The 27,107-nt window shown below is 42.9% G+C and overlaps 1 protein-coding gene across 1 annotated transcript in view; it reads right to left on the bottom strand.

The window, feature by feature from the left end:
• Positions 1–27,107, bottom strand: part of LOC124133822 (sortilin-like) — a 76,942-nt gene that overhangs the window by 14,649 nt on the left and 35,186 nt on the right. The window contains exons 6-18 of the mRNA XM_048397030.1: positions 26,412–26,479; positions 23,532–23,608; positions 22,655–22,797; positions 20,017–20,100; positions 19,572–19,632; positions 17,467–17,714; positions 14,516–14,618; positions 13,303–13,379; positions 7,004–7,283; positions 6,580–6,703; positions 5,055–5,129; positions 3,287–3,403; positions 1,475–1,601 (exon numbers count right to left, since the gene is read on the bottom strand). Coding sequence (XP_048252987.1) covers positions 1,475–1,601; positions 3,287–3,403; positions 5,055–5,129; positions 6,580–6,703; positions 7,004–7,283; positions 13,303–13,379; positions 14,516–14,618; positions 17,467–17,714; positions 19,572–19,632; positions 20,017–20,100; positions 22,655–22,797; positions 23,532–23,608; positions 26,412–26,479 — 1,584 coding nt within the window. The remainder of the gene's footprint in view (positions 1–1,474; positions 1,602–3,286; positions 3,404–5,054; positions 5,130–6,579; positions 6,704–7,003; positions 7,284–13,302; positions 13,380–14,515; positions 14,619–17,466; positions 17,715–19,571; positions 19,633–20,016; positions 20,101–22,654; positions 22,798–23,531; positions 23,609–26,411; positions 26,480–27,107) is intronic.

Here is a 27,107-nt window from a genome sequence, read left to right as displayed (position 1 = left end):
GAGTGTTTTTAAATAGACATATTACAGTATTGATATAACACAAAACAGAAAAATGAAAATTCAAGTCAAAACATTTTTAATTTCACACATCATTTACCTTAAAAAAAAGCACATATTCCAAAAAAATTGATTCATCAGTCAAAAAAGCATTTTACAAAATCAAGATATTTTTCAAACTGGCTTATTTCTAATGTTTATTCATTGTAAAATAAAATTATAAAATAAAAACAACATGTTACCAGAGGATATTCAAATTATTTTCAATCGACACAGCATGCTCCTAAAATAATGAACCAGGGGAGGTAGCTCTTGCCCAAATTTACATTTCCATGAGTTCTTATGCAATTAGCCGCGAGTCAAAGGGACGTAAATGCATTACAAATACTCGCTGTTACATGCGCGTCCGGTATGCGCATGAACAATGGTATCCAACGTCTTTAATGACAAATAACAACTAATTGACTAATCTTTGGTTAACAAATGCAAATTGTTCCCTACATGTTGTTATCCAAGGTGTACACTATTTTAAAAATCTGTAAACTGTGCGGACAAAGCTGCAGCTGTACAATGACACAGAAAGCTGCCACTGTACAATGCTGCCCTATCGGCTTGGTCAGACACTGCATTCCCCTGATCTTCATCTTTGTTGGCTCTTATAGATTGACTGTTTATTGTTTACACCGCACTCAGCAATATTCCAGCTATATGACGGCGGTCTGTAAATAATCGAGTCTGGACCAGACAATCCAGTGATTGATATCATGAGCATCGATCCACGCAATTGGGATCAATGACATGCATCAACCAAGTCAGCGAGCTTGACCACCCGATCCTGTTACTCTTACGACAAGCATATTCACCTTTTAAGGCAAGCATTGGTTGCTGAAGACCAATTCTACCCCGGATCTTCACGGGTCGGGTGTTATAGCAGAAGCTAGAAGTGACTAATTATATGTTGCATAAAAAATGCCACATTGAAAATGTGAAGTTCCTGCTAGGGCTGGGACGAGTGCAATTTTACTACCCGGGTACCCACACCCCTATTACCCGACCCTACCCGGGTACCCGCTGTTGGCGTCAAGAGATAGGTACAAAATGTCTGATTGGGAACAGTTTGACAGTAGCCCTGGCAGAATGTATTTAGATACACGTATAAAACGATGTGGTCATGCATACACTGAAGTTGACTGACGTTTCAGCTTTGTTCAAACATATATAAGTCAGAAGGAACGCGTTCATAGTCATGAAGAAATGAGAACATTAGAGACTTAAAATTGTCGTGTCACCATGTAGTTATATTGTGAATTTTTGTCCTGAAACAATATATCACGTGACTAACCATGGGTCCGGGTGGTCCTGTGGGTACCCGGGTCCTACTTAGTACCCACCCGACCCGAGTACCCGAGTTACCCGTCCCAGCCCTAGTTCCTGCCCCATGTGTCAGTGAGCCAGGGTATGGTATATTCAGGCTTACTTGTACAGGCGCTTCCATCTCCTTGACTAACGTCTTGGATCCAACACTGCACATGGCTGTCATGTTAATCTTTGTTCCAATGAATGTCACACCACCTGTACATACGTCTCCAGGGATCTTCCGGTATCTGGCATGGAGAAAAGGGGAGGATTCAGAGAGGTTTATATCGTAGTCATTGCTAGTCACCTATAATGCAGCCACACAATAACCATATCACAGCTGTATAGCTATACTATCATTGTATCGATGTCACATCCATATCACAGCTGTATCATAGCTATGTCATTAATATAACATCTATATCATAGCTATGTCATCAATGTCAAATCTATATCATACGAGGGGTGTTCATTAAAGATTTCCCCTGACCCACTTAGGGTTATCATATTTGGTTGAAATTTCACATGTGTAATGATACATGTATCTATGGGTTATGTCTGAATTTGCAGCACCGAACTACTGATCTTACCACTTTTACAGGTGTTATGATCGAATAGGGTGTGACAATGGAGCCAGTAGAATACCGAGCAGTGATTAGGTTTTTATATTTGAAAGGTCGCACACCAAAAGAAACTTTCGATGAAATGAAAGCAACTTATGGGGAAGATGCCCCATCATATGACGTTGTTAAACACTGGCATCGCCAGTTCAAGTGTGGTAGGAAACATCTGTGGAAACAGCTGCCATTCCTGGTCGCCCCCATTCAGCCATTGATGAGGACACTATCCATCAAATGGAGACTGCCATTTTGGCAGACCGATGTATAACTGTTTGCCAGTTAGCACAAGATGTCAAGATCAGTGTAGGGTCTGTGGAAAAAATGTTCCATGACAATTTGAACATGCATAAGGTGTCTGCATGATGGATTCCCAGGTTGCTCACACCTTTCCAAAAGCAGGAACGAGTCAATTGCTCAAAGGATCTTTTGGACATGTGCCAAAAAAAACAGGCAAACTTTTTTGACAGACTTATCACACAGGATGAAACATGGGTCCATCATTATGATCCTCGAATCATTCAGTTCAGTTCAGTCGATGCAATGGAAGCATGTGGAGTCACCACCCCCAAAGAAGGCACGTGTCCAACCCTCTGCAGGCAAGGTCATGCTCACGGTGTTTTGGGACCAGCACAGGTAGTGATTCTTGGCAAAGGGTACCACAATTACAGGAGCTTATTACGCTTCACTGCTGCGGAAATTGCGGGATGCTATCAAGCTTAAGAGGAGTGGCATGCTGACCAAGGGTGTCTGTCTCCTGCAAGACAATGTTTAATAATGCGAGCAAAAACCACTCGCATTTTTGGCATTTAATTCATGCTCTCGTTAATATCAAGACTTACAGTATGTGCAATATTACTGTATACCGTATTCGACGTAATAAGCGCCCAGGGCGCTCTCAAAATTAGAAATAGGGGGCTCTTATTAGAATATTATTTTGGTGAAAAAAACAGAGTTAAAGGATAAATTTCATGGTTTATGCTGACAGCCTGAAATGTTTATATACCACAGATATATTTTTCCAGAATTTAATTGCCCATAATTAAGGGTGCATATAACACACGAGTGCGTATATATAAGTCTTGTGTACATTGATCAATCGGAAGGGGTGCTAATTGGGATTGTTCACTAGCCAATATATTAGCAAATATCGCCGTGGGCGCTTATTAGAACGGTGCGCTTATTACGTCGAATACGGTATAAGCACTATCGAAGCCACATTAAAAACGTACATCAGCTGCATAAGTTATTCACCATCTGTTTCGTGTGGTGACTAAAATTTGAATTTCTCTTGAAAGTATTGAATGACATCTCACCCTTCAGTAATTATTACTTCTTCATGTCCCCGAAGACAAACATCAACATCCTTCCCCGTGAAGCCTGGTTCTCGGATACAGTCATCAGTTGAGGGTGGCCGGTAGAAACTGTAGTCACTGGAACACCAACATGGCAGGTGTGAGTGAGTGAGTGAGTATGGTTTTACGCCGCTTTTAGCAATATTCCAGCAATATCACGGCGGGGGACACCAGAAATGGGCTTCACACATTGTACCCATGTCAGGAATCGAACCTGGGTCTTCGGCGTGACAACGAACGCTTTAACCACTAGGCTACCCGACCGCCCCTCATGGCAGGTGTGCAAGAAGGGCTTCGGTGTGTGGTTGGTTGTTTGTTTGTTGTTTAACGCCGCACTCAGCAATATTCCAGCTATATGGCGACAGTCTGTAAATAATCAAGTCTGGACCAGACAATCCAGTGATTGATATCATGAGCATCGATCTATGCAATTGGGATACGATGACATGCTTCAACCAAGTCAGTGCGCCTGACCACCCGATCCCGTTAGTCACCTCTTACGACAAGCATAGTCGCCTTTTATGGCAAGCATTGGTTGCTGAAGACCTATTCTACCGCGAATCTTCAGAGTGTGGGGGTTTTCATTTATATTGCAGCAAGTCCAGGTTATTGACACTATTCATTGAATCAGGGACTTTGACTTGACAAGAAATATTGTTGATCATAAAAGAAAATAAATGCTGCATTGGCTAGCCTCATCAAATTCAATCAAATAACATCCATAAAAAAATAGTTTTTTTCCAAATGCTTGCCATTGACTTCGGATGCAAGAGTTAACCAAGAATGTAGAGAGGTCATCAACTAGATGGTCTATTTGAAGTAATATTCCCGAGGCAGGGGAGTTAACTGACTAGTCCAGTTTCCAAACTCACCGAACTAGGAGTGAGTGAGTATGGTTTTACGCCGCTTTTAGCAATATTCCAGCAATATCACGGCAGGGGACACCAGAAATGGGCTTCACACATGGTACCCATGACAGGAATCGAACCCAGGTCTTCGGCATGACGAGCCAACGCATTAACCACTAGGCTCCCCGACCGCCCCTAGCCGAACTAGGAAGGACCCATAGAATTGTAGTTAGGCTGGACTAACGAGTCTATACATCAACATCAACATCCGGTCCATAAACTGCCATGCAGATTTTGGTCGCTTGCAGGGTTTGCAAAGCATGTGTCCCGTCTACTTAACATCAACAGATATTTTCCAAATCTTTTCATGTTTTTAATCAAGGCGCTTAAGTGATTTGGTGCACTTCGTGAAGTAAGACCCGTTATATAACAATATTGACCGTGATTATCGATCAGATCGTCTTGACTGGCACTGCCATTTTGTTTGAGTCAAATGCAAGTGATATTAGAGAATCTGATTGGTCAATAGGAGTGACATAGAAGAGACATAATTCATAATAGCCACTGGTGGCGCTTTGATCAAACCCAGAAATTGCAGCCTTGTTCGGCAAGGGTGGAAACTGGACTTTTACAGTATCATTATGACACAGTAGTGAGTGAGTGAGTGACCGCTTTTAGCAATATTCCAGCAATATCACGGCAGGGGGCAGCAGAAATGGGCTTCACACATTGTAACCATGTCGGGAATCAAACCCGGGTCTTCGGCGTGACGAGCGAACGCTTTAACCACTAGACTACCCGACCGCCCCGACTGACACAGTTAGCATAAAGTGATGTGGTTAGCTGATGGTGGTACTTTAGCTTCAAAGGGAGATACTCACCATTCATAATCCTCCCTTGTACAGTGGCAGGACATTTCAGTTTTCTCTACATCATGTTCATATCCATTTTGACACCTGAAAGAACGTAACGAATGTTATATTTGGGATAACACTTTCTGAGTACAGTACAGATTCTTGTTCTCTTTTGGGTTGAGTCCCGTCCGGGATTCGAACCCACACTGCCAGAGTGAGGCACCTAATCGTCAGCACACAAAGTCAGTAATCTAACCCATTCAGCCACCGACACTTCCACAAAAATGAAAGTCAGACAACTGGTAGTCAAGATCACATACTTTGTGTACCCCTCTGACATGTATAAATTGGCACGGCTCCCATGGCTGAAAGCAATAAACACACAATGCCATTTAGAAAGTGGTCAAATGTAAGAACAGAAAACAAAGTCCATTAATATTTGACATGATTGGGGCAGCCTTATGTACAAGTATGGTGGTGTTTGATACATACTTGAACTCATCATGTGATACCTATACTAACAAATATCTGATATCAAAGCTAAACATACACAAGCATGCTGAGCATTCCTGTCCTAAACAGAAGTTTGCCATTTAATCAAGAAGACTTATAAATTTATTCTGAGAAATAGAGCCATGAGCCTCTGTAATAGGGTTTATAATAGACTTTTTCTCTCTTGATCAAATATGTCAATTAATGTGATCAAATATTTTTGGAAACTTAAAGGAAAACATGTAACTTCAAAATGGTTCCACATTAGAGACACAAACACTACATAAAAAAATACCCAATGATGCATGAATAAACGGAAAAATATAGGGTCCAAAGACCAAAAAACCCCAATAAACCTGTTTCTACATAAAATAGATATTCTCTGTAATACCGAGTTGTGGAGTGAGAGAGAAAAAAGTAAAAAATAACACTGACACATGGAGGAGGTAGTCAAATGTGGTGTGTGGTGTGGTGTGGCGTGGCGTGGTGTGGTGTGGTGTGGTGTGGTGTATGGTGAGTGGCGTGAGTGGCGTGGTGTATGGTGTGTGGTGTATGGTGCGTGGCGTGTGTGACGTGGCGTGGCGTGGCGTGAGTGGCGTGGTGTATGGTGTGTGGTGTATGGTGCGTGGCGTGGCGTGGCGTGGTGTATGGTGTGTGGCGTGGCGTGGCGTGGCGTGAGTGGCGTGAGTGGCGTGGTGTATGGTGTGTGGTGTATGGTGCGTGGCGTGTGTGACGTGGCGTGGCGTGGCGTGAGTGGCGTGAGTGGCGTGGTGTATGGTGTGTGGTGTATGGTGCGTGGCTCGGCTTGAGGTGGCATGGCATGGCGTGGTGTGGTGTATAGTGTGTTGCATGGCGTGGTGTGGCGTTGTATGGTGTGGTGTATGGTGTAGGCGTAGCATGGCGTGGTGTATGGTGCATGGTGTGGCATGGTATATGGTGTTTGGCGCGGCGTGGCATGGCGTGGTTTATGTTTTTTCTCCAATCAGTTTATCCCACTTATCCTAGATACATCCCTGGAGATCCCATGCTGCAAGTTAACATGGAGATGTGAGGAACCTACCAGGAATCTGCTTTGAGCTTCTTGAAGGATTGTTTCAGCCCCAGGAGACAGCCTTCCACCCCCTCTTTCTCATGGCGTCTCATCTCACTGTGAGGTCTCCATATCTCATAGTCCATGTCAGTACCTGAAAGTCAGTTCACTTAGGAATAATTACAAAATGAATTTGTTACACAAATAGTTCTTCGATAAATGCAGGTATGACTGGATTAAGGGAGCCACTATCTAGTTAACCCCAACAGGTCACTTGATTATGTCTGGAGGCTCAGTATTGGCACATTTTTTTAGCATTTGTCATTTTAGCCAAATATTGGGTTGGTTTGTCAACAAACCAACAAACAATATATTTGTTGTTGGTTTGATTATCAATAATTTAATAGTTAGTTATTGACTTAAATGCAAGTACTGAATGCAGCAATCTTCTCACATTTTTTAGTAATGACATCTTCGAAGTTGATGACGTAGACCACCCACTTCCTTTGCTGATCATTAGTGTAGCCCCAGATGGAGACGGTCATGGATCGGCCGCCAGGTTCTGTCAGGAGCCCCGTGATAAGTATATCATCATCAGTGAACTTGTAGTCATGCCAGCAGTTGCCCTCGTCTGTTGAGAACTTGATGTGTTTGGGCTTACTCTGGTTGGTGGAGACAGCGACCAGCAGCCCCCCGCTGTCTGTAATCTGGTAGTAGTGGGGCCCATCCAGTGTCTGTGGAGCACAATACCAGTGTTAGGTCAAACTATCTGGTCCTAAGACCAGGTATTATGGCTAAACAATCAACATCAGGATACCTTTGACGTCTCTGTCAGAACGGATCATATGGGCTAGTATTTCTGCACAGAGAATAAATATATAGGGTGATAATGGGTCACCCTGTCGACAACCGCATCCAATATTTAACCAAGAGGACAAATGATCATGGATGGACATACAGCTTTTTATATCATTGTAAATGCTTTTACGGCAAGCATGGGTTGCTGAAGACCAATCTTACACCGGATCTTCACAGGTTGTCACCTGCATGTGACAGATGAGTGAGTGAGTGAGTTGGGTTTAACGCCGCTTTTAACAGTATTCCAGTTATATCACGGCGTGTCAGCTTAATGTGGGAGGAAAGCCCAAAGTGATGCAGGTCTCAGACGTTTACCACTTCGGTGAAACCCACGAGCACGGGTATGGTGCTGACAAACCTAGAAACATAATCGGGGCGAACCGGGATTCGAACCAACAATCATAAGATTCTGGCGTGTCCAAGGGACGCAGCTCTGCACAGAGAATCGCGGCGCCTTAGACAACTGGGCCACCCGTGCCCCCCTGTGACAGATGAAGGCCAGTGGTGACAACAGCCTATAGTTAAACAAACAAACATTCTCCTGTGTGCAGGAGTGTGTGCATGTTGTTGTTTTTATTGTACTTAATTTTTCAGTCAGCGCTCTTTTTACTCTGAAAGATTCATATCCTACAACACAGTAGTTTCCAGACCATCGAGCCTGTCCCGTGAACACTAATTCATGGGTGTAAAACGCGAGTACAAAATTATCACCACCAAAATATCAAATGGTCGACCCTTGATTTGGTTTGGTTTGTTGTTCTACACCGCACTCAGCAATATTCCAGCTATATGACGGTGGTCTGTAAAATAAGTGTCTGGACCAGACAATCCAGTGATTGATATCACGAGCATCGATCCACACAATTAGAATTATTGACATGCTTCATCCAAGTCAGCGACTCTGACCCCCCAATCCTGTTAGTCACCTCTTACGACAAGCATAGTCGCCTGGTCGGCCCTTGATGGGTCATGGTACAATGGCAAGAATGAGTGAGTAAGTTGGCCCGAACACTGCTTTGAACTTTTGCAATTACAATGGCAATTTCAATGTTGAAGCCAAAAGTGGTGCAGGTCATAGACATGTATCACTTAGACAGTGCTGGTATAGTGCACTCAAACCTAGGATTATAATGGCAGCAGATCCTGAAACTAGGGGACATAACTCTGCACAGCCACTTGTCCTCCATGCCAGGTGAAATGAAAAGTCTGAGTGGCAGAATGTACCCATAGTTACGACTGTTAAGTGGCATGAGACTGGGGATGATAGCAAGGAGACTTAAGTAGATATATACGAGTTCTGTGCCCATGATGTTCATACAAGCCAAGTGCACAAAGCGTATTGTAACTTCCATATTTAAACCAAGATGCATGCTGGAACACCTTACAATCAGCATTGGGAACACCTTACAACCAGCATAGGGAACACCTTACAACCAGCATGGGGAACACCTTACAACCAGCATGGGGAACACCTTACAATCAGCATAGTGGAACACCTTACAATCAGCATGGGGAACTCCTTACAATAAGCATAGGCAACACCTTACAACCAGCATAGGGAACACCTTACAATCAGCATGGGGAACAGCTTACAATCAGCATGGGGAACACCTTACAACCAGCATGGGGAACACCTTACAATCAGCATAGTGGAACACCTACAATCAGCATGGGGAACTCCTTACAATAAGCATGGGGAACACCTTACAACAGCATGGGGAACACCTTACAACCAGCATGGGGAACACCTTACAATCAGCATGGGGAACTCCTTACAATCAGCATGGGGAACACCTTACAACAGCATGGGGAACACCTTACAATCAGCATGGGGAACACCTTACAATCAGCATGGGGAACACCTTACAATCAGCATGGGGAACACCTTACAATCAGCATGGGGAACACCTTACAATCAGCATGGGGAATACCTTACAATCAGCATAGTGGAACACCTTACAATCAGCATGGGGAACACCTTACAATCAGCATAGTGGAACACCTTACAATCAGCATTGGGAATACCTTACAATCAGCATAGTGGAACACCTTACAATCAGCATTGGGAATACCTTACAATCAGCATGGGGAATACCTTACAATCAGCATAGGGGAACACCTTACAATCAGCATGGGGAACACCTTACAACCAGCATAGGGAACACATTACAATCAGCATGGGGAATACCTTACAATCAGCATAGTGGAACACCTTACAATCAGCATGGGGAACACCTTACAATCAGCATGGGGAATACCTTACAATCAGCATAGTGGAACACCTTACAATCAGCATGGGGAACACCTTACAATCAGCATAGTGGAACACCTTACAATCAGCATGGGGAATACCTTACAATCAGCATAGTGGAACACCTTACAATCAGCATTGGGAATACCTTACAATCAGCATGGGGAATACCTTACAATCAGCATAGGGGAACACCTTACAATCAGCATGGGGAACACCTTACAACCAGCATAGGGAACACCTTACAATCAGCATGGGGAACTCCTTACAATCAGCATGGGGAACACCTTACAACAGCATGGGGAACACCTTACAATCAGCATGGGGAACACCTTACAATCAGCATGGGGAACACCTTACAATCAGCATGGGGAACACCTTACAATCAGCATTGGGAATACCTTACAATCAGCATGGGGAATACCTTACAATCAGCATAGGGGAACACCTTACAATCAGCATGGGGAACACCTTACAATCAGCATGGGGAACACCTTACAATCAGCATGGGGAACACCTTACAATCAGCATGGGGAACTCCTTACAATCAGCATGGGGAACACCTTACAACAGCATGGGGAACACCTTACAATCAGCATGGGGAACACCTTACAATCAGCATGGGGAACTCCTTACAATCAGCATGGGGAACACCTTACAACAGCATGGGGAACACCTTACAATCAGCATGGGGAACACCTTACAATCAGCATGGGGAACACCTTACAATCAGCATGGGGAACACCTTACAATCAGCATGGGGAACACCTTACAACAGCATGGGGAACACCTTACAATCAGCATGGGGAACACCTTACAACAGCATGGGGAACACCTTACAATCAGCATGGGGAATACCTTACAATCAGCATAGGGGAACACCTTACAATCAGCATGGGGAACACCTTACAACCAGCATAGGGAACACCTTACCATCAGCATGGGGAACACCTTACAATCAGCATGGGGAACACCTTACAATCAGCATGGGGAACTCCTTACAATCAGCATGGGGAACACCTTACAACAGCATGGGGAACACCTTACAATCAGCATGGGGAACACCTTACAATCAGCATGGGGAACACCTTACAATCAGCATGGGGAACACCTTACAATCAGCATGGGGAACACCTTACAACAGCATGGGGAAACCTTACAATCAGCATGGGGAACACCTTACAACAGCATGGGGAACACCTTACAACAGCATGGGGAACACCTTACAATCAGCATGGGGAACACCTTACAATCAGCATGGGGAACACCTTACAATCAGCATGGGGAACACCTTACAATCAGCATGGGGAACACCTTACAATCAGCATGGGGAATACCTTACAATCAGCATGGGGAACACCTTACAACCAGCATGGGGAACACCTTACAACCAGCATGGGGAACACCTTACAACAGCATGGGGAACACCTTACAATCAGCATGGGGAACACCTTACAATCAGCATGGGGAACACCTTACAATCAGCATGGGGAACACCTTACAATCAGCATGGGGAACACCTTACAATCAGCATGGGGAACACCTTACAATCAGCATGGGGAACACCTTACTATCAGCATGGGGAACACCTTACAACCAGCATGGGGAACACCTTACTATCAGCATGGGGAACACCTTACTATCAGCATGGGGAACACCTTACAATCAGCATGGGGAACACCTTACAATCAGCATGGGGAACACCTTACAATCAGCATAGGGGAACACCTTACAATCAGAATGGGGAATACCTTACAATCAGCATGGGGAACACCTTACAATCAGTAGGGGAACACCTTACAATCAGCATGGGGTACACCTTACTATCAGCATGGGGAACACCTTACAATCAGCATGGGGAATACCTTACAATCAGCATAGGGGGACACCTTACTATCAGCATGGGGAACACCTTACAATCAGCATGGAGAACACCTTACAATCAGCATGGGGAACACCTGCATGGGGAACACCTTACAATCAGCATGGGGAACACCTTACAATCAGCATGGGGAATACCTTACAATCAGCATGGGGAACACCTTACAATCAACATGGGGAACACCTTACAATCAGCATGGGGAACACCTTACAATCAGCATGGGGAACACCTTACAATCAGCATGGGGAACACCTTACAATCAGCATGGGGAACACCTTACTATCAGCATGGGGAACACCTTACAATCAGCATGGGGAACACCTTACTATCAGCATGGGGAACACCTTACAATCAGCATGGGGAACACCTTACAATCAGCATGGGGAACACCTTACAATCAGCATGGGGAACACCTTACAATCAGCATAGGGGAACACCTTACAATCAGAATGGGGAATGCCTTACAATCAGCATGGGGAACACCTTACAATCAGCATGGGGAACACCTTACAATCAGCATGGGGTACACCTTACTATCAGCATGGGGAACACCTTACAATCAGCATGGGGAATACCTTACAATCAGCATAGGGGGACACCTTACTATCAGCATGGGGAACACCTTACAATCAGCATGGAGAACACCTTACAATCAGCATGGGGAACACCTGCATGGGGAACACCTTACAATCAGCATGGGGAACACCTTACAATCAGCATGGGGAACACCTTACAATCAGCATGGGGAATACCTTACAATCAGCATAGGGGGACACCTTACTATCAGCATGGGGAACACCTTACAATCAGCATGGAGAACACCTTACAATCAGCATGGGGAACACCTGCATGGGGAACACCTTACAATCAGCATGGGGAACACCTTACAATCAGCATAGGGGAACACCTTACAATCAGCATGGGGAACACCTTACAATCAGCATGGGGAATACCTTACAATCAGCATGGGGAACACCTTATTATCAGCATGGGGAACACCTTACAATCAGCATGGGTAACACCTTACAATCAGCATGGGGAACACCTTACAATCAGCATAGGGGAACACCTTACAATCAGCATGGGGAATACCTTACAATCAGCATGGGGAACACCTTACTATCAGCATGGGGAACACCTTACAATCAGCATGGGGAACACCTGCATGGGGAACACCTTACAATCAGCATGGGGAACACCTTACAATCAGCATGGGGAACACCTGCATGGGGAACACCTTACAATCAGCATGGGGAACACCTGCATGGGGAACACCTTACTATCAGCATGGGGAACACCTTACAATCAGCATAGGGGAACACCTTACAATCAGCATGGGGAATACCTTACAATCAGCATGGGGAACACCTTACAATCAGCATGGGGAACACCTTACAATCAGCATGGGGAACACCTTACAACAGCATGGGGAACACCTTACAATCAGCATGGGGAACACCTTACAATCAGCATGGGGAACACCTTACAATCAGCATGGGGAACACCTTACAATCAGCATGGGGAACACCTTACAATCAGCATGGGGGAACACCTTACAATCAGCATGGGGAACACCTTACAATCAGCATGGGGAACACCTTACAATCAGCATGGGGGAACACCTTACAATCAGCATGGGGAATACCTTACAACAGCATGGGGAACACCTTACAATCATCATGGGGAATACCTTACAATCAGCAAATGGAACCACCCTGGTCTCATCCCTACAAGAAGAAAGAGGTGCTTCTTATACACTGACCTTCCTCCAGCTGTACCCTCCATCAGTAGTGATGTAGACATTCGGCAATGTTGTCTGGAGAGCATCTGCAGCATGAGCTGCAATTCCACAAAGGAGACACAATCAATCTATGCCGAGTCAGTGAGCTAATACCAATGTAATATTACAACCATATCATGGCCTAGGCCAACTCATGGTGGACAACAATTTGCCCTGTAATCCGTGGTGGACTTCTAAATCAGCCAATCAGCGTGTCAGTATCTCATAACCAGTGGTTCCAGAGTGCCAAGCCATCTTTACCCAAAGGACATATTATGAAGGCAATATTTCTGTTTTGTGTAGGTTTTTATTTGCCAAGATCAACATTTCCTGCTTGCAGACAGAGGGGGAAAAGAAATCTACCAAGCACAAATTGTTCCTGACAATGAGGACATTACAAAAATAGTAACCCAAAATCGTTAAAGAAAGCTGACATCTGAATGGCTCAAAAACAATGCATGCTTCTTTTTGATTGGGTGGATAATGTTTACCAAGGGTTCCTTAGACATACAATTGTTTGGGTGAGCGGTTGACGACCAATTTTAATTTTATTTCAACAAGCCTTAAAATTACATCAACAGCACTAGAACTCTGTTCATACTAAAAAGTATCAAAACAAAAGCAATTGAATTACATTTTATGTAACCTAACAAACATTTGTGGAATATAATGGCAGAAGACACCAAACCAACTTGTGGAATCAAATCTAGGTTTTTCGGTGAGATGTGTCAATACCCCAAGGTTTCCCCACTGCTAGGAGGTGAGGTGAAATTGGGTTTAACATCGCGTCCAAGGTGATTGCACTTATATAGCGACGCGCATGCACGTGTGTGTATGGCTGCTTGTACTAGTCCGGACTGATGCCGATTTATAGTGCTAGCTCACTGAGGTACCATGCCGCAGTTTAACATGAATACCCCACACTCAGACACAGTATACTGACTCCAAGCCGACCAGTCCTTGTTTTAGCCCATTAATGCCGAGCGCATGACAGGGTAACAACAAGTACCATCTTTTGACGTCTTTTGGTATGATGCAGTCGGGGATCGAACCCCGGACCTTCCGCTCTCCGGGCGGACGCTCTAGAAAGGTGCCACTAACCATGTACTAGAACAAGACCAGGAGGACGCTCTACCTCTAGACCACAGAGGCGGACCCCACTGCTAGGACCACACAATAGAAAGGTGACACTAACCATGTACTAGAACAAGACCAGGGGCATTCGCCGTGCTGATTGGTGGCTTGGCCCTGACTCCTTTAGAGATGCTGAAGAAGTTGTGGATCTGCAGCTGACAAGCCTGGAAACACAGCAGGGTATTCCTGTATACAGTCAAGTCCTGTTAATCCGACATAGTCTGTTGCATATGATTATGTTGGATTAATGAAGATGTCGGAAAACAAAAATTAAGTGGTATCAATGTTAATGATAAAAAAAATCTGACAACTACACAAAACAATACATGTTCGTTGCAATAAAATAATCAAAAAGGAAATATTTATATTCTTGTGTTATATTGTTTGTGGAATATATTCTTTAATCATGCATAGTCTCTCAATATAGCCTGGAATGGAAGTCTCCAATTTGAAAGCAGTGCCTCAAATCTTAAGAAAGTTCCTTTCTTATTGGTTAATATTGACTTCCTGTTAGTCATTTCATTGGTCAGTCAGAGTTTGCGAAAGGTCGTTCTGACGTGATCTGTAATGGGATGTTATGAGTTGGCTTGCGTTGGCTGGAGGTGAGAGATGTCAGCGTTCAGCTCTCTAAATAGATCAGCACATAGCGAGTGAGTGAGTGAGATGGGATTAACGCCACAGTATTCCAGTTATATCGCGGCAGGTCAGCTTAATGTGGGAAGAAAGCCTGAAGTAATGGAGGTCTCAGACGTTTACCACTTCGGTGAAACCCACGAGCATGGGTATGGTGCTGACAAACCTAGAAACATAAACAGGGCGAACCGGGATTCGAACCCACAATCATAGGTTTCTGGCCTGACCAAGGGACGCAACTCTGCACAGCGAGCAAGGGTATGGTGCTGACAAACCTAGAAACATAAACTGGGCGAACCGGGATTCGAACCCACAATCATAGGTTTCTGGCGTGCCCAAGGGACGCAACTCTGCACAGCGAGTAAGGGTATGGTGCTGACAAACCTAGAAACATAATCAGGGCTAACCGGGATTCTAACCCACAATCATAGGTTTCTGGCGTGCCCAAAGGACGCAACTCTGCACAGGGAGCAAAGGTATGGTGCTGACAAACCTAGAAACATAAACAGGGCGAACCGGGATTCGAACCCACAATCATAGGTTCCTGGTGTGCCCAAGGGACGCAACTCTGCACAGCGAATTGCGGCGTCTTAGACGACTGGGCCACCCGTGCCCAACTCAGCACAGAGAACACCACTTTGCAAGGGTATAACAAACCCACAGAAGTTGGTAATGAAGTCATTACCAGTGAGAAAACTCATGAAGGAACATATCCATCACGGCTAAAACTCTGTTTGATCAGAATCAACACATCACGAGCATGGTTCACAACAACAACGAACCCAGAGTGTAGACACAATTGATACCAAGCTCAGCACATCAGTAGTAATTGTGGAAAAGACACATCAAACGACAAATGAGATAAAAAATAAACATCTTAGGGAGGTGACAGAAAGACAGTTGAATTCTTAAACATGTATTACAACATAGACTTGCTATACACAGAACACAGAGAAATAAAAGTAACTATTTTAGAATTAAAAGCATGCTCTACGTGGGACAACTTTCTGTTTCACAGAATTCCTGAGATGCCTTGAGATACCGTATTTTCTTGAGTATAGTGCGCACCCATGTATAATGCGCACCCCCCTCTAGCGGGTTCAATATTTTGGGAAAAAAAAGAAATTTGAATATTATGCGCAGAAAAAATTTACACCGTAGCCTTTCAGCCAAGTCCGGCAAACAAACGGGTGCTGAGAAACTTCGTCAGTACAAATTCGAAATTTGAGATAAAAAATCACCAGACATGTTTTTTTACCGTTTAAATAGTATTTATTGTTCTGCTAGGCATTGTTTTATATCTAGGGATTAAGATTACCTTGTGTATTTTCTCGTAAACTAAGCCGGAAACAGCAATCAGCTGTACACACGTTTTCTTGGAATCGACCGGTGATTCGGTCAAGACACACCCAATGATATAACTTTATAGGATTTTTAATGCAAGGATCGGCAACAATTGTATCTGAAACTATTTTTTTTATCAGGAATGATATATTCCAATATTTTCTAAATTACTTGCAGCCTTTACTAAACATATTTAAAATAATAATAACCCTAAGCGAAGCAGCATATCGCTATTCCCGGGTATTAGGTTTTACATGGAACCAGTCTGACCAGTGAAGGCTCACACGCACAAGATCGCGTGATCGCGAGAATTTCATGTTGACATAGAATCGTCAAACAAAAACAAATATGACTTTTAACGAGTCAAAGTATGTCATTTATGATATATGTATCCATTCTCTGTCAACTAAAGTTCGTTTCAAGGCGTCAATAGCGGTATTCTGACCATGGTTGCTGTTAATAACGGTGAGTTGTGCGATCTTCCAATCGCTTCACACACGATTTCGCCGAAATTAATAAAAACAATATTATAAGGAATTTTGAATAAAATTAATGAAATAAGTTACAAACATAAGTCCAGATATACAAAGAACACTTTTTATAGTCAGACTGTGTAATTACATGATTATTTTGCGTACTTCAGTATGGATTTGTTGACATGGTATTTCCGGTGTTTCATGCTCACGGTAATGTCTTTCCATGGGGGGAAAAAACATCCAAACTCATAATTCGTGTATAATGCGCACCCCCTTCTACACAGCTGTGTTTTTTCGAAAAAATGTGTGCACTTTACTCAAGAAAATACGGTGATGCCAAAGAAGTAATTGAAAATGCGATCAGGACCGATATAAAGTGTGAGGGCAAGATAGACATCACTGGAGTACACAACGTTTCGGAGCATATACTTACTCCTTCACCTGATAAAGGAGTAAGTATATACGTCGCAAAAAATGGGTTCCTCATAATAAAGAAGCTGTCATCCATTAATTCTCTTTCTTATGTTCAAAATGCATTCATCCAAACTCGTTTCCTCACCTTGCTTTGGTCCTTGCAGTCCCCCTGTGGCGGGATGATCGGCTGCCAGTTGGCCCCTCTGTTGTATGTGATCATTGTGTGGATACTCTTGTCTTCATTTATCTGACTGGCCAGGTAGACCCCCCTCATAGACTCCACCTTGTAGAAGTCGGTCACGCTGTTGAAGTTGGGGTAGAGGTGGTGGAGCAGTGACTCGGAGTAGACCACGCCAGCCTTGGCGGATGTGTACAGTGTGCCGGACCCTGTGTCTGGAGGTAGAACAGGTGGCACATAAAACTCTGCTCTTGTGAGTGGGTGAATTACAAGACTTCGATTTACATTCATGCATACCCTAATCCATTCACGCATACCCTTACCCTAACCCATTCACGCATACCCTAACCCTAACCCATTCACGCATACCCTAACCCATTCACGCATACCCTAACCATAACCCATTCACGCATACCCTAACCAATTCACGCATACCCTAACCCTAACCCATTCACGCATACCCTAACCCATTCACGCATACCCTAACCCTAACCCATTCACGCATACCCTAACCTTAACGCATTCACACATACCCTAACACAAACCCATTCAAGCATACCCTAACCCTAACCCATTCACACATACCCTAACCCATTCACACAGACCCTAACCCTAACCTATTCACGCACATCCTAACCCATTCACGCATACCCTATACCTAACCCATTCACGCATACCCTAACCCTAACCCATTCAAGCATACCCTAACCCATTCACGCATACTCTAACCCATTCACGCATACCCTAACCCTAACCCATTCACGCATACCCTAACCCTAACCCATTCACGCATACCCTAACCCATTCACGCATACCCTAACCCTAACCCATTCACGCAAACCCTAACGCATTCACGCATACCCTAACCCTAACCCATTCACACATACCCTAACCCTAACCCATTCACGCATACCCTAACCCTAACCCATTCACGCATACCCTAAGTCTAACCCATTCACGCATACCCTAACCTTAACCCATTCATGCATACCCTAACACTAACCCATTCACGCATACCCTAACACTAACCCATTCACGCATACCCTAACCCATTCACGCATACCCTAACCCTAACCCATTCACGCACATCCTAACCAATTCATGCATACCCTAAACCTAACCCACTCACACATACCCTAACCCATTCATGCATACCCTAACCCTAACCCAATCACGCATACCCTAACCCTAACCCATTCATGCATACCCTAACCCTAACTTTAACAGGAGTGATGTCATGAGTGTGTCTAACAGCTGTTTGAGTGTGTTTAGAGAGAAAGGTGAGGTGAAATGGGGTTTAACCTCACATTCAATATTATTGCATGTATAGTGATGTGCATGCATGTGTGTGGCGGCTTGTACTAGTCAGGACTTATGCCAGTTTTATAGTGCTAGCATACTGAGATACCTTACTGCAGTTTGAACATGGATACCCTCCCTGGACACAGTATACTCACTCTGAGAAGACCAGTCCTTGTTTTATCGCCTAATGCAGAAATAACAAGTACCATCTTTTAATATCTTTTGGTATGATGAGACCAGAGATTGAACCACCGACCTTCCACTCTCCAGGCAGACTATGGAGGATGTCACAAAGTAAATATATATTTTGCAGATTTATGTGTAATATTGAGTATTCGATTTGGTGTTGGTTCCAAATGCTATAATAAGCACAGATCAAATGATCCATAACACCCACAATCAACATCACTTCAATAAGAACTGCCTCCCTGGTAGAACGTCCGTCCAGAGAGGGATAGGTCCAGGGTTTGATCCCCAGCCGCGTCATACCAAGAGACGTCATAAGATGGTTCTTGTTGTTACCCTGTCTTGTGCTCATCACTACAGGGCTAAAACAAGGACTGGTCGGCTCGGAGTCAGTATACTGTGTCTGAGCAGGGTGTTCATGTTAAACTGCAGCATGATAAATCAGTCGGAGAGAGAGAGAGAGAGAGAGAGAGAGAGAGAGAGAGAGAGAGAGAGAGAGAGAGAGAGAGAGAGAGAGACGTTCAGGTATTAAATACTGGATGAACAGATGGACAGAGTGAGTTAGAAAAGGAAGAGTGATTCACCTCCAGGGTTGTCCACATGCATGAAGACCAGGTGCTCCGACATGTCCAGCACTGAGTAGAACTACAACAGGAAAATCACCATTCAAGAATGCAAAAATACTAATTAGAATCAGTATGACACTGAAACTAGTAGGCCTTTAAGGGTTCCAAATTCCGTGTACTCTTCTTGTGGACACACTTACTTCCACACGGCACACCTGAACATCGCATTGATGCCCTGTGGCTAACTTCAAATCTTTTTATTTCCCCTTGCCATTTCTGAAGACTCCACACCACAGAGAATCAATTTAAAGTGCATGACATTATAACCCAGGCTTGTTTCACCAAGCTATCTTAGTGCTAAGATTACTGGTCAATCTAGTTTAAGGAACTTAAGGTAATCAAAACTCCAACAAAAATGCCACAAATGTTAAGTGTTTCCACTTGCAACAACAACGTCACTGACCCGATCTCCATCCAGGGTGGGTAACTGTGCCTCATTCCACGTCCTCCCAGCATTCGTGGACACCATCATCACCTTCTTGGAATTCTGTAATAAGAGTACAACAATGACAGTAGCTCACCCGGATACAGTCAAGTGTTGTTTATCCAACAATCAGCTTTATCTGACACTAATTGAACCGATTAAATCAGTGGTATTTAGACCCGTTAATCCGACATTCTCGCACACTGACTCCGACACACCTAATTTGCAACGAATTACCGAAATCACTCATTAATCAGTCTCTGACACAGTGATCAGCGGACTCCATTGTCATCTGCCCACGAGTACACAGCCGCGTGTTTTGATGTGAGACGAGTCGGCTAGTAACAGCATATTACAATGGCTGCAGAGATAAACTTGCTTGACAATAAACAATTAATGCATTAAATAAACAAAACAGGATTAATCACATGCTTACATTACTTCAATCATATTACAATCAGATACAAGTTCTCGCTACCGCTGAGGACATCCCATTACAGGGCACGTCTGAACCACCTTTCGCAAACTTTGACCGAACAATGAAATGACTAAAAGGAAGTCGACATTAGCCACTAAGAAAGCAGATTTCTTAAGCTTTGCAGCACTAGTTTCAAACTGGTGACTTCAATTCCAGACTATGATTTTTAAAGTATTTTGAATCAAGTCATACAGTCCGTAACAGAAGTTTTGTGTTAAGCTTTAGAGGTGCATGATTAGAAAACATATTCCGCTAACAATGTAACATAACAATATGAATATTTCATTATTTATTACGTGTTTGAATCATTTTCTATCGTGCAGTTGTCCGATTTTCTGCCCCGAACGTTGATACTACTTAATTTCGTTTAACCGACATACTCGTTAATCCAACATAATCATATGAAACCATCCATGTCGGATTTACAGAACTTGACTGTATGAAGGCAACAGTTAATAACATCCTGTCGGCATTGATACTGGATAAATACTGAGGACCAGGACCCAACACTAAAACAATAATAATCATCATCATGTCATCACAAGGAGAGACACACGTGCCAACGGTCACCTTAACCTTCCTCAGTCTGGTTTACAAAGCCAAATATGCCTGATAAGAGAATCTGAGGGCGCAGTCAAAACACGAAGGTCAAAACACATGATGAGGCAGCCTTTACTGAAAATCATAACTTCTTGGAGAAATTGGCTGACATCATTGGTGGGAACAAGAATGTGCAGTTTAACCTTCATTGGTCCAGTGCAGTGATTCCTGAGAAGATGTTTATGACACGCCAGATGCCAGCGCCGGACAGACAGGCCACGACATGACCTCACACTTTTCTAATGTTGCCATGGTGAGTGAACAGAAGGATGACAAATCATTCAAAAACATTCACGCGAACGCACCACTTGTTAAGGTGTGGTGTTCTGGACAGCGGCACGTGGCGCACGGGCGGCATGCGCAAATGCGTGTGGTGGGGAACTCTGTCCCTAGCCTTGTCACTTTATAGTCATGCTTGGTAGAGAGCTGCCATTTTGCCGGTGGCTGCCTCTGACAGTGTCAAATCAGGTCACAATTGTAGTATTTGTAAAGTCAAATGAGGACTTTAAAAAAACAAATAAGGGCTTTTCAAAGTCAAATAAGGAATAAAAACATAGTCAAATAAGGACTAAAACATTGTCAAATAAGGACAAATCCTGGTAAGTAGTGCATTTAGAAATAGTTTCTGAAATCGTGGGTTAATTCGAATTTGGTGTAAATTTGAGTTTCAGTTATTAAACAGACATTAACATTAAGTTTTGTTGAGTTATTTTTAAGACTTCCACTGCGTATCAGTGAGATTTCCAAAGAATTTTAGACACATCTGAATCAATTTTTAATGTTAGCTGAGAAAGACTTTCGTACAGTTGGCAAGAGAGAAAATAAGGTAATTATCAAATTCCAGGAAATTGCTGCAATGTATATGATCCAGGTAATTATCAAATTCCATGAAATTGATGCAATGTATATGATCTGGTGTTAATTTGTACAGAGATGACCTGTTAATGTTTGGTGTGAAATAATCCGGCTAAACAAAGTCCAATATCAAAGAATCATTGGTACAGAATAGTCGTCCTTTGACAATATATCTATTTTCAAGACGTCGGGTTTCGGAGTTAAGAGATTTCACTGCACAGAGCTACAGATAAGCTGCGTATTTGCGTAAAATACCCCCCAAAACTATTCAAAACCCAATAACTTTCAATCAACTTGCGTACAGAAACGCATGCATTAAATGGAAAACTCAATTGTTTGAAAACAGCACGTGTAAACACCCAATGAAGCTTTTTCAGCATGCGTACAACGGAGCTAATTTCCGAAACACAATTATGAGCTAATTTAGTTTCCGAGTCAAGCCTATATTTAGAACCGTTATATTACATCTAAAAGATTATTTCATTTTCTTTTAAATCTCAAAATGCTTACTCATTTTGGGAAAACCCAATAGAGTGATGAATAAATGAGTGAAAAAAATATTGATTACCCAATGAAAAATGTCATAACCTAGTAAAACAGAAACCTTCAAGTAAAAACTCAATTGCTCAAAAAGTTATCTGGAGCTCTGACTGTACATATATACCTGCTGATAATACCACCTACCTGTGTGGGATTAGCATCCATGTACACAGAAGCATAGATAAATGCTCCTTGTATTCCAAACGCAATAACATTCTTGTGAAGCACCTCCTTTGAAGTAGCGTCAATATCCGCAAACTTGGTCAGGGTGTATGTAGTGACTTTATCTGAAGTAAAACACAAAGTCTCATACGAAATCAATTAACCAATAAAGTTCTCCGGTCTCTATCAATAACAGTTGGTGCGGTGCTGGACAACTAAGAGCCTCACAGGTGTGACTGATCGAGTCTTGCCACATAAGGGACACAACTCTGCACGAGTTATTGCATCTAAGACAGTTGAATCACCTCCCTTTTCTTATTTAAAAGATGATTAAACTTGACATCAAATTAATTAATATATCAAATATTTATCTTGCATATATAGATCCATGTAATCAATATCACAAAACAATGAAGTTTGATCATCGTGTGAAGATTTGACTTTATCGAGCATTGTAAATTTAAGTACTATGTCACCACTTAGCTTTATAAATTCCCCTCCCAGGAGATCAAGAATACCGTATTCGACGTAATAAGCGCCCCGCTCTAATAAGCGCCCACGGCGATATTTGCTAATATATTGGCTAGTGAACAATCCCACCAATTAGCACCCCTTCCGATTGATCAATGTACACAAGACATATTTTTTCGCGTAAAATACGCACTCGAATGCTATATGCACCCTTAATTGTGGGCAATTAAATTCTGGAAAAATATATCTGTCGCACATAAACATTTCAGGCTGTCAGCATTTCACCAAAGTAATATTGTAATAAGAGCCCCCTATTTCTAATTTTGAGAGCGCCCTGAGCGCTTATTACGTCGAATACGGTAATATACAAAGAACTTGTTGGACTTACTTGACATAAACGTATGTCGGATACCAGTTCCCACCAAGGCAAAAATAGCATCTGGCTCCTTCATCTCCTCATTTCCCCTGCACAAAAAAAAAAGTAATATTCTTTCATATGTTACATGGCAGTGGAGAGTTTTGTGATTGTCAGGAGCAGCAGATGATTGAAGCACTTGTAACATGTTGTGCGCTGTAGTGGCCAATTTACACTTGTCAGAGGGGTACATAAAGTACGTGATCTAGACTACCAGTCGTCCGACTTTCATTTTTGTGGAAGCCTCGGTGGCTGATTGGGTTAGATCGCTGACTTTGTGTGCTGACGATTAGGTGCCTCACTCTGGCAGTGTGGGTTCGAATCCCAGACGGGACTCAGCCCCAAAAAGTACAAGAATCTGTACTTTACAAAGAAAGTGTTATCCCAAATATAACATTTGTTTCAGATTGTAACAGGAAGTGTGATTTAGAGTGACCTCCCTTGGCTGTTGACAAACCAAGCTCCTCACAGCGATTGCCCATTCGTGGAGCTCTCTATACAATTGCATGCTTGCCGTAAAAGGCGACTAACAGGATCGGGTGGTCAGGCTCGCTGACTTGGTTGATCCATGTCATCGGTCCCAATTGCATGGATTGCTGTTCATGATATTGATCACTGGATTGTCTGGTCCAGCCATGATTATGTACAGGCCGCCGTCATAAAGCTGGAATATTGCTGAGTGCGGCGTTAAACAACCAACCAACCAACTATACTATCACTGCCACCAGTCATAGCTACCCACTGTGATAGGTTGCCACAACCATGCTTGGAGTTGAACTTGCAACTGACTCACCGTTATGTTTACAAACAAGTGCTGACAGTCATGACGCCGAATACTCTTACCCCAGCTAAATTATTCTCTTTCATTGTCAATTTTAATTTCTATTTTCAACTATCATGTAATTGGTATAGTAAGAATGTAAGGGGGAAGTTGGGAGATTTTCTGTTGTTCTGCAATCTCAAACCAATCTGAACAAACAAACAAAAAGCTAAATTCATCCGGGAAATATGGTCAGTCGTAACCTTTTCAAATTTCACTATGATGGCATTCCTAAAGACATAAACAAAAGTAAAAACGTTACTACATTGGGGGTTAGAGGGCAAATGTCAAGATTCTCCCACACTGACGGCAGCGATGTTACCGAGAGTGTAATGAAGATGTCACGCTGAGAAGGAGCTTGTTGACAAACATGGGAGACCTGATCCTTCAAGGAGTTTCGTGATGTGACAGTTTCTAGAAGGCTAGTTGTACCCTTATGAGCAACCCAAAGGCGAATCGAGGCCTTCTACAACCTGACTTGCATCTTATCTTTTTGCCAAGTGCGGATATATAACCTTTTATTCCCCCATAAAGAAGAGTACAAAGAAAAAACAGAAAATAATAGATGAACATTTATCAGAACAACATATTATTTTGCATTAAATATGCAGAATGGTAATGCTGATATATTGAGAGTTAGTTGAACACCATTTCAAACATTGGCTTGACATATTTAACACACACACTTACAAAGTCATCAGCATCTTTGTCACATAGTCTGTAATCTGTTCTACAAGACAACAGGCATTCAGTGAGCTTTGCTGAGTCCATACCATGCAGGTAGCAGCTAAAGTCGACATCACCGATATTGATCAACTCCATCCAGAGCTGATCCCGAATATCACACGTACATTCACACTCAACAACTGCATGTGTCACTGGATCACGATACACAAGACCACATTCGTGGCACAGTCCTGTATCACACATGTCCTTTGCGGTGGCACACGTCCTTATCCCAAAGTTAGAGTTCAGTCTCAGAGTTGGGCCGTCTAAGGAGATCTGCCAGGCTGGATGGACATCATATAGTCGATGGATTCGACTAAACATCTGGAGTTCTGGATCAGCAGCAAGTCTCTGCCTCCAGGCAGAGAGATGGTGAGATTTTAGAGCTTTACTCACTAATCGTTTCCATCTCTGTTTCCCTATGAAGATACCATTCCGCAGTTGGTGAATGTAACACATCAGTCTGGTCATGAACAGCTGATGAGGCAGGAACTTCGGGTTCATGTTGATGATGCGCTCCAGGAAATACAACTTTCTTTGATCTATATGGTATTCAATGGGTAGAACACCAAGAAGACTCAAGCAGACATCAGTACGGGTCAGTCGCGGCAGGTCCTGGATCACGATACGCAAGACCACATTTGTGGCACAGTCCTGTATCACACATGTCCTTTGCGGTGGCACACATCCTTATCACAAATTCTAGATATCCATGAGTGCACAATCATTTATTCTAGGGCCTGTCACATATTGCTGCTGCAACATTTTGACCCCTTGTAAGTGTTATCCTGTACCGGTGTGGTTGAACATAATTTATTGATTATTCATTGACCTTGTTTGGTCATTTATTGATTTCACAACTAAGTTCTGAACGAAGTGATTTCTGTGTTAATCTTTGCATTTCAATTTCACCTTGTAACGATTAAAATCAGGTCCTCATGCCACACAGGTGCCCGTGGGGATTTCAGATTACAAATGGTCCCCAGCAACCTTAGCTTGTTGTTGGGGGCAACTGAGTGGATCAGTGGTCAGACTCAGTGACTTGGTGCTCATAATATCAGTCACAGGTTTGTCTGGTTCAGATTTGATTATGTACAAGCAGACATACAGCTGAACTATATACGAAAAACAAACAGAAAACAAACAGGCTTCTCAAGAGATAGTAATTGTTTTACCTGTTCAGTTAAAACATATTTTCTGCACATTACGAACTACAATTTATTGGAAAGCTTGAAATAGTCATTCAAGAGAGCTGTAATTTGAGAGACAGCTGTTGCCATATTCCCAATGGGAGAATAAATACATACCATTTGGCCTGCCATACTTTCTCTGTGATCAGGCGGATGTACTTGAAGTTCTTATTAGTAGCAAATAACTGAAATGAGAGAAAGGGTACCAGTAACTTTCTGAGTCATATTATCATGATTATGGATAGTGTTATTGACGCGATAAACTTGGTATCATGATCTGCACCGGAACTTCTTTAAGCCCCATACATCGATATACTGTCTGCTTAATCAATAAATTATTGACAAACCGTCCCAATAATCATATGTAGGGGTTTCCTGAAGTAAAGGCGATTCTGTTGACAACCATCTCTGCAAATAATTTGACACCTAATGATAAACGGGTCAGTTCAATTTAAACATCAATATAAATGTAAAATATGTATTAAGCTCGTCGAAGGCTCAATAAGGCAAAAGAATTATGCATGAGATCCAGTTCTTGATATGTACTGGGAGTGACCGAGTTTGGTGTAACACCACTTAGACAAGTATTTCAGTCATATAACAGTGTGTCACTTTCAATGGAAACATTTGAGATTGTTGACATTATTGTTTTTTATTGTTTCTTACATTGCTACAGTTCCCTGCTGCATCACACACTCACTCAGTGTAGTCTACAACCATAAATAGCTCCTCCCACTTACGTCTCCATTGGTTGCTACAGTTCCCTGCTGCATCACACACTCACTCAGTGTAGTCTACAACCATAAATAGCTC

This window comes from Haliotis rufescens, unplaced genomic scaffold, assembly GCF_023055435.1.
Source record: "Haliotis rufescens isolate VD_foot unplaced genomic scaffold, xgHalRufe1.0.p SCAF_16, whole genome shotgun sequence".
Taxonomy (NCBI): Eukaryota; Metazoa; Mollusca; class Gastropoda; order Lepetellida; family Haliotidae; genus Haliotis; species Haliotis rufescens.
Note: the sequence above shows the minus strand (reverse complement) of the source record. Positions and strands in the feature narration are given on the sequence as shown.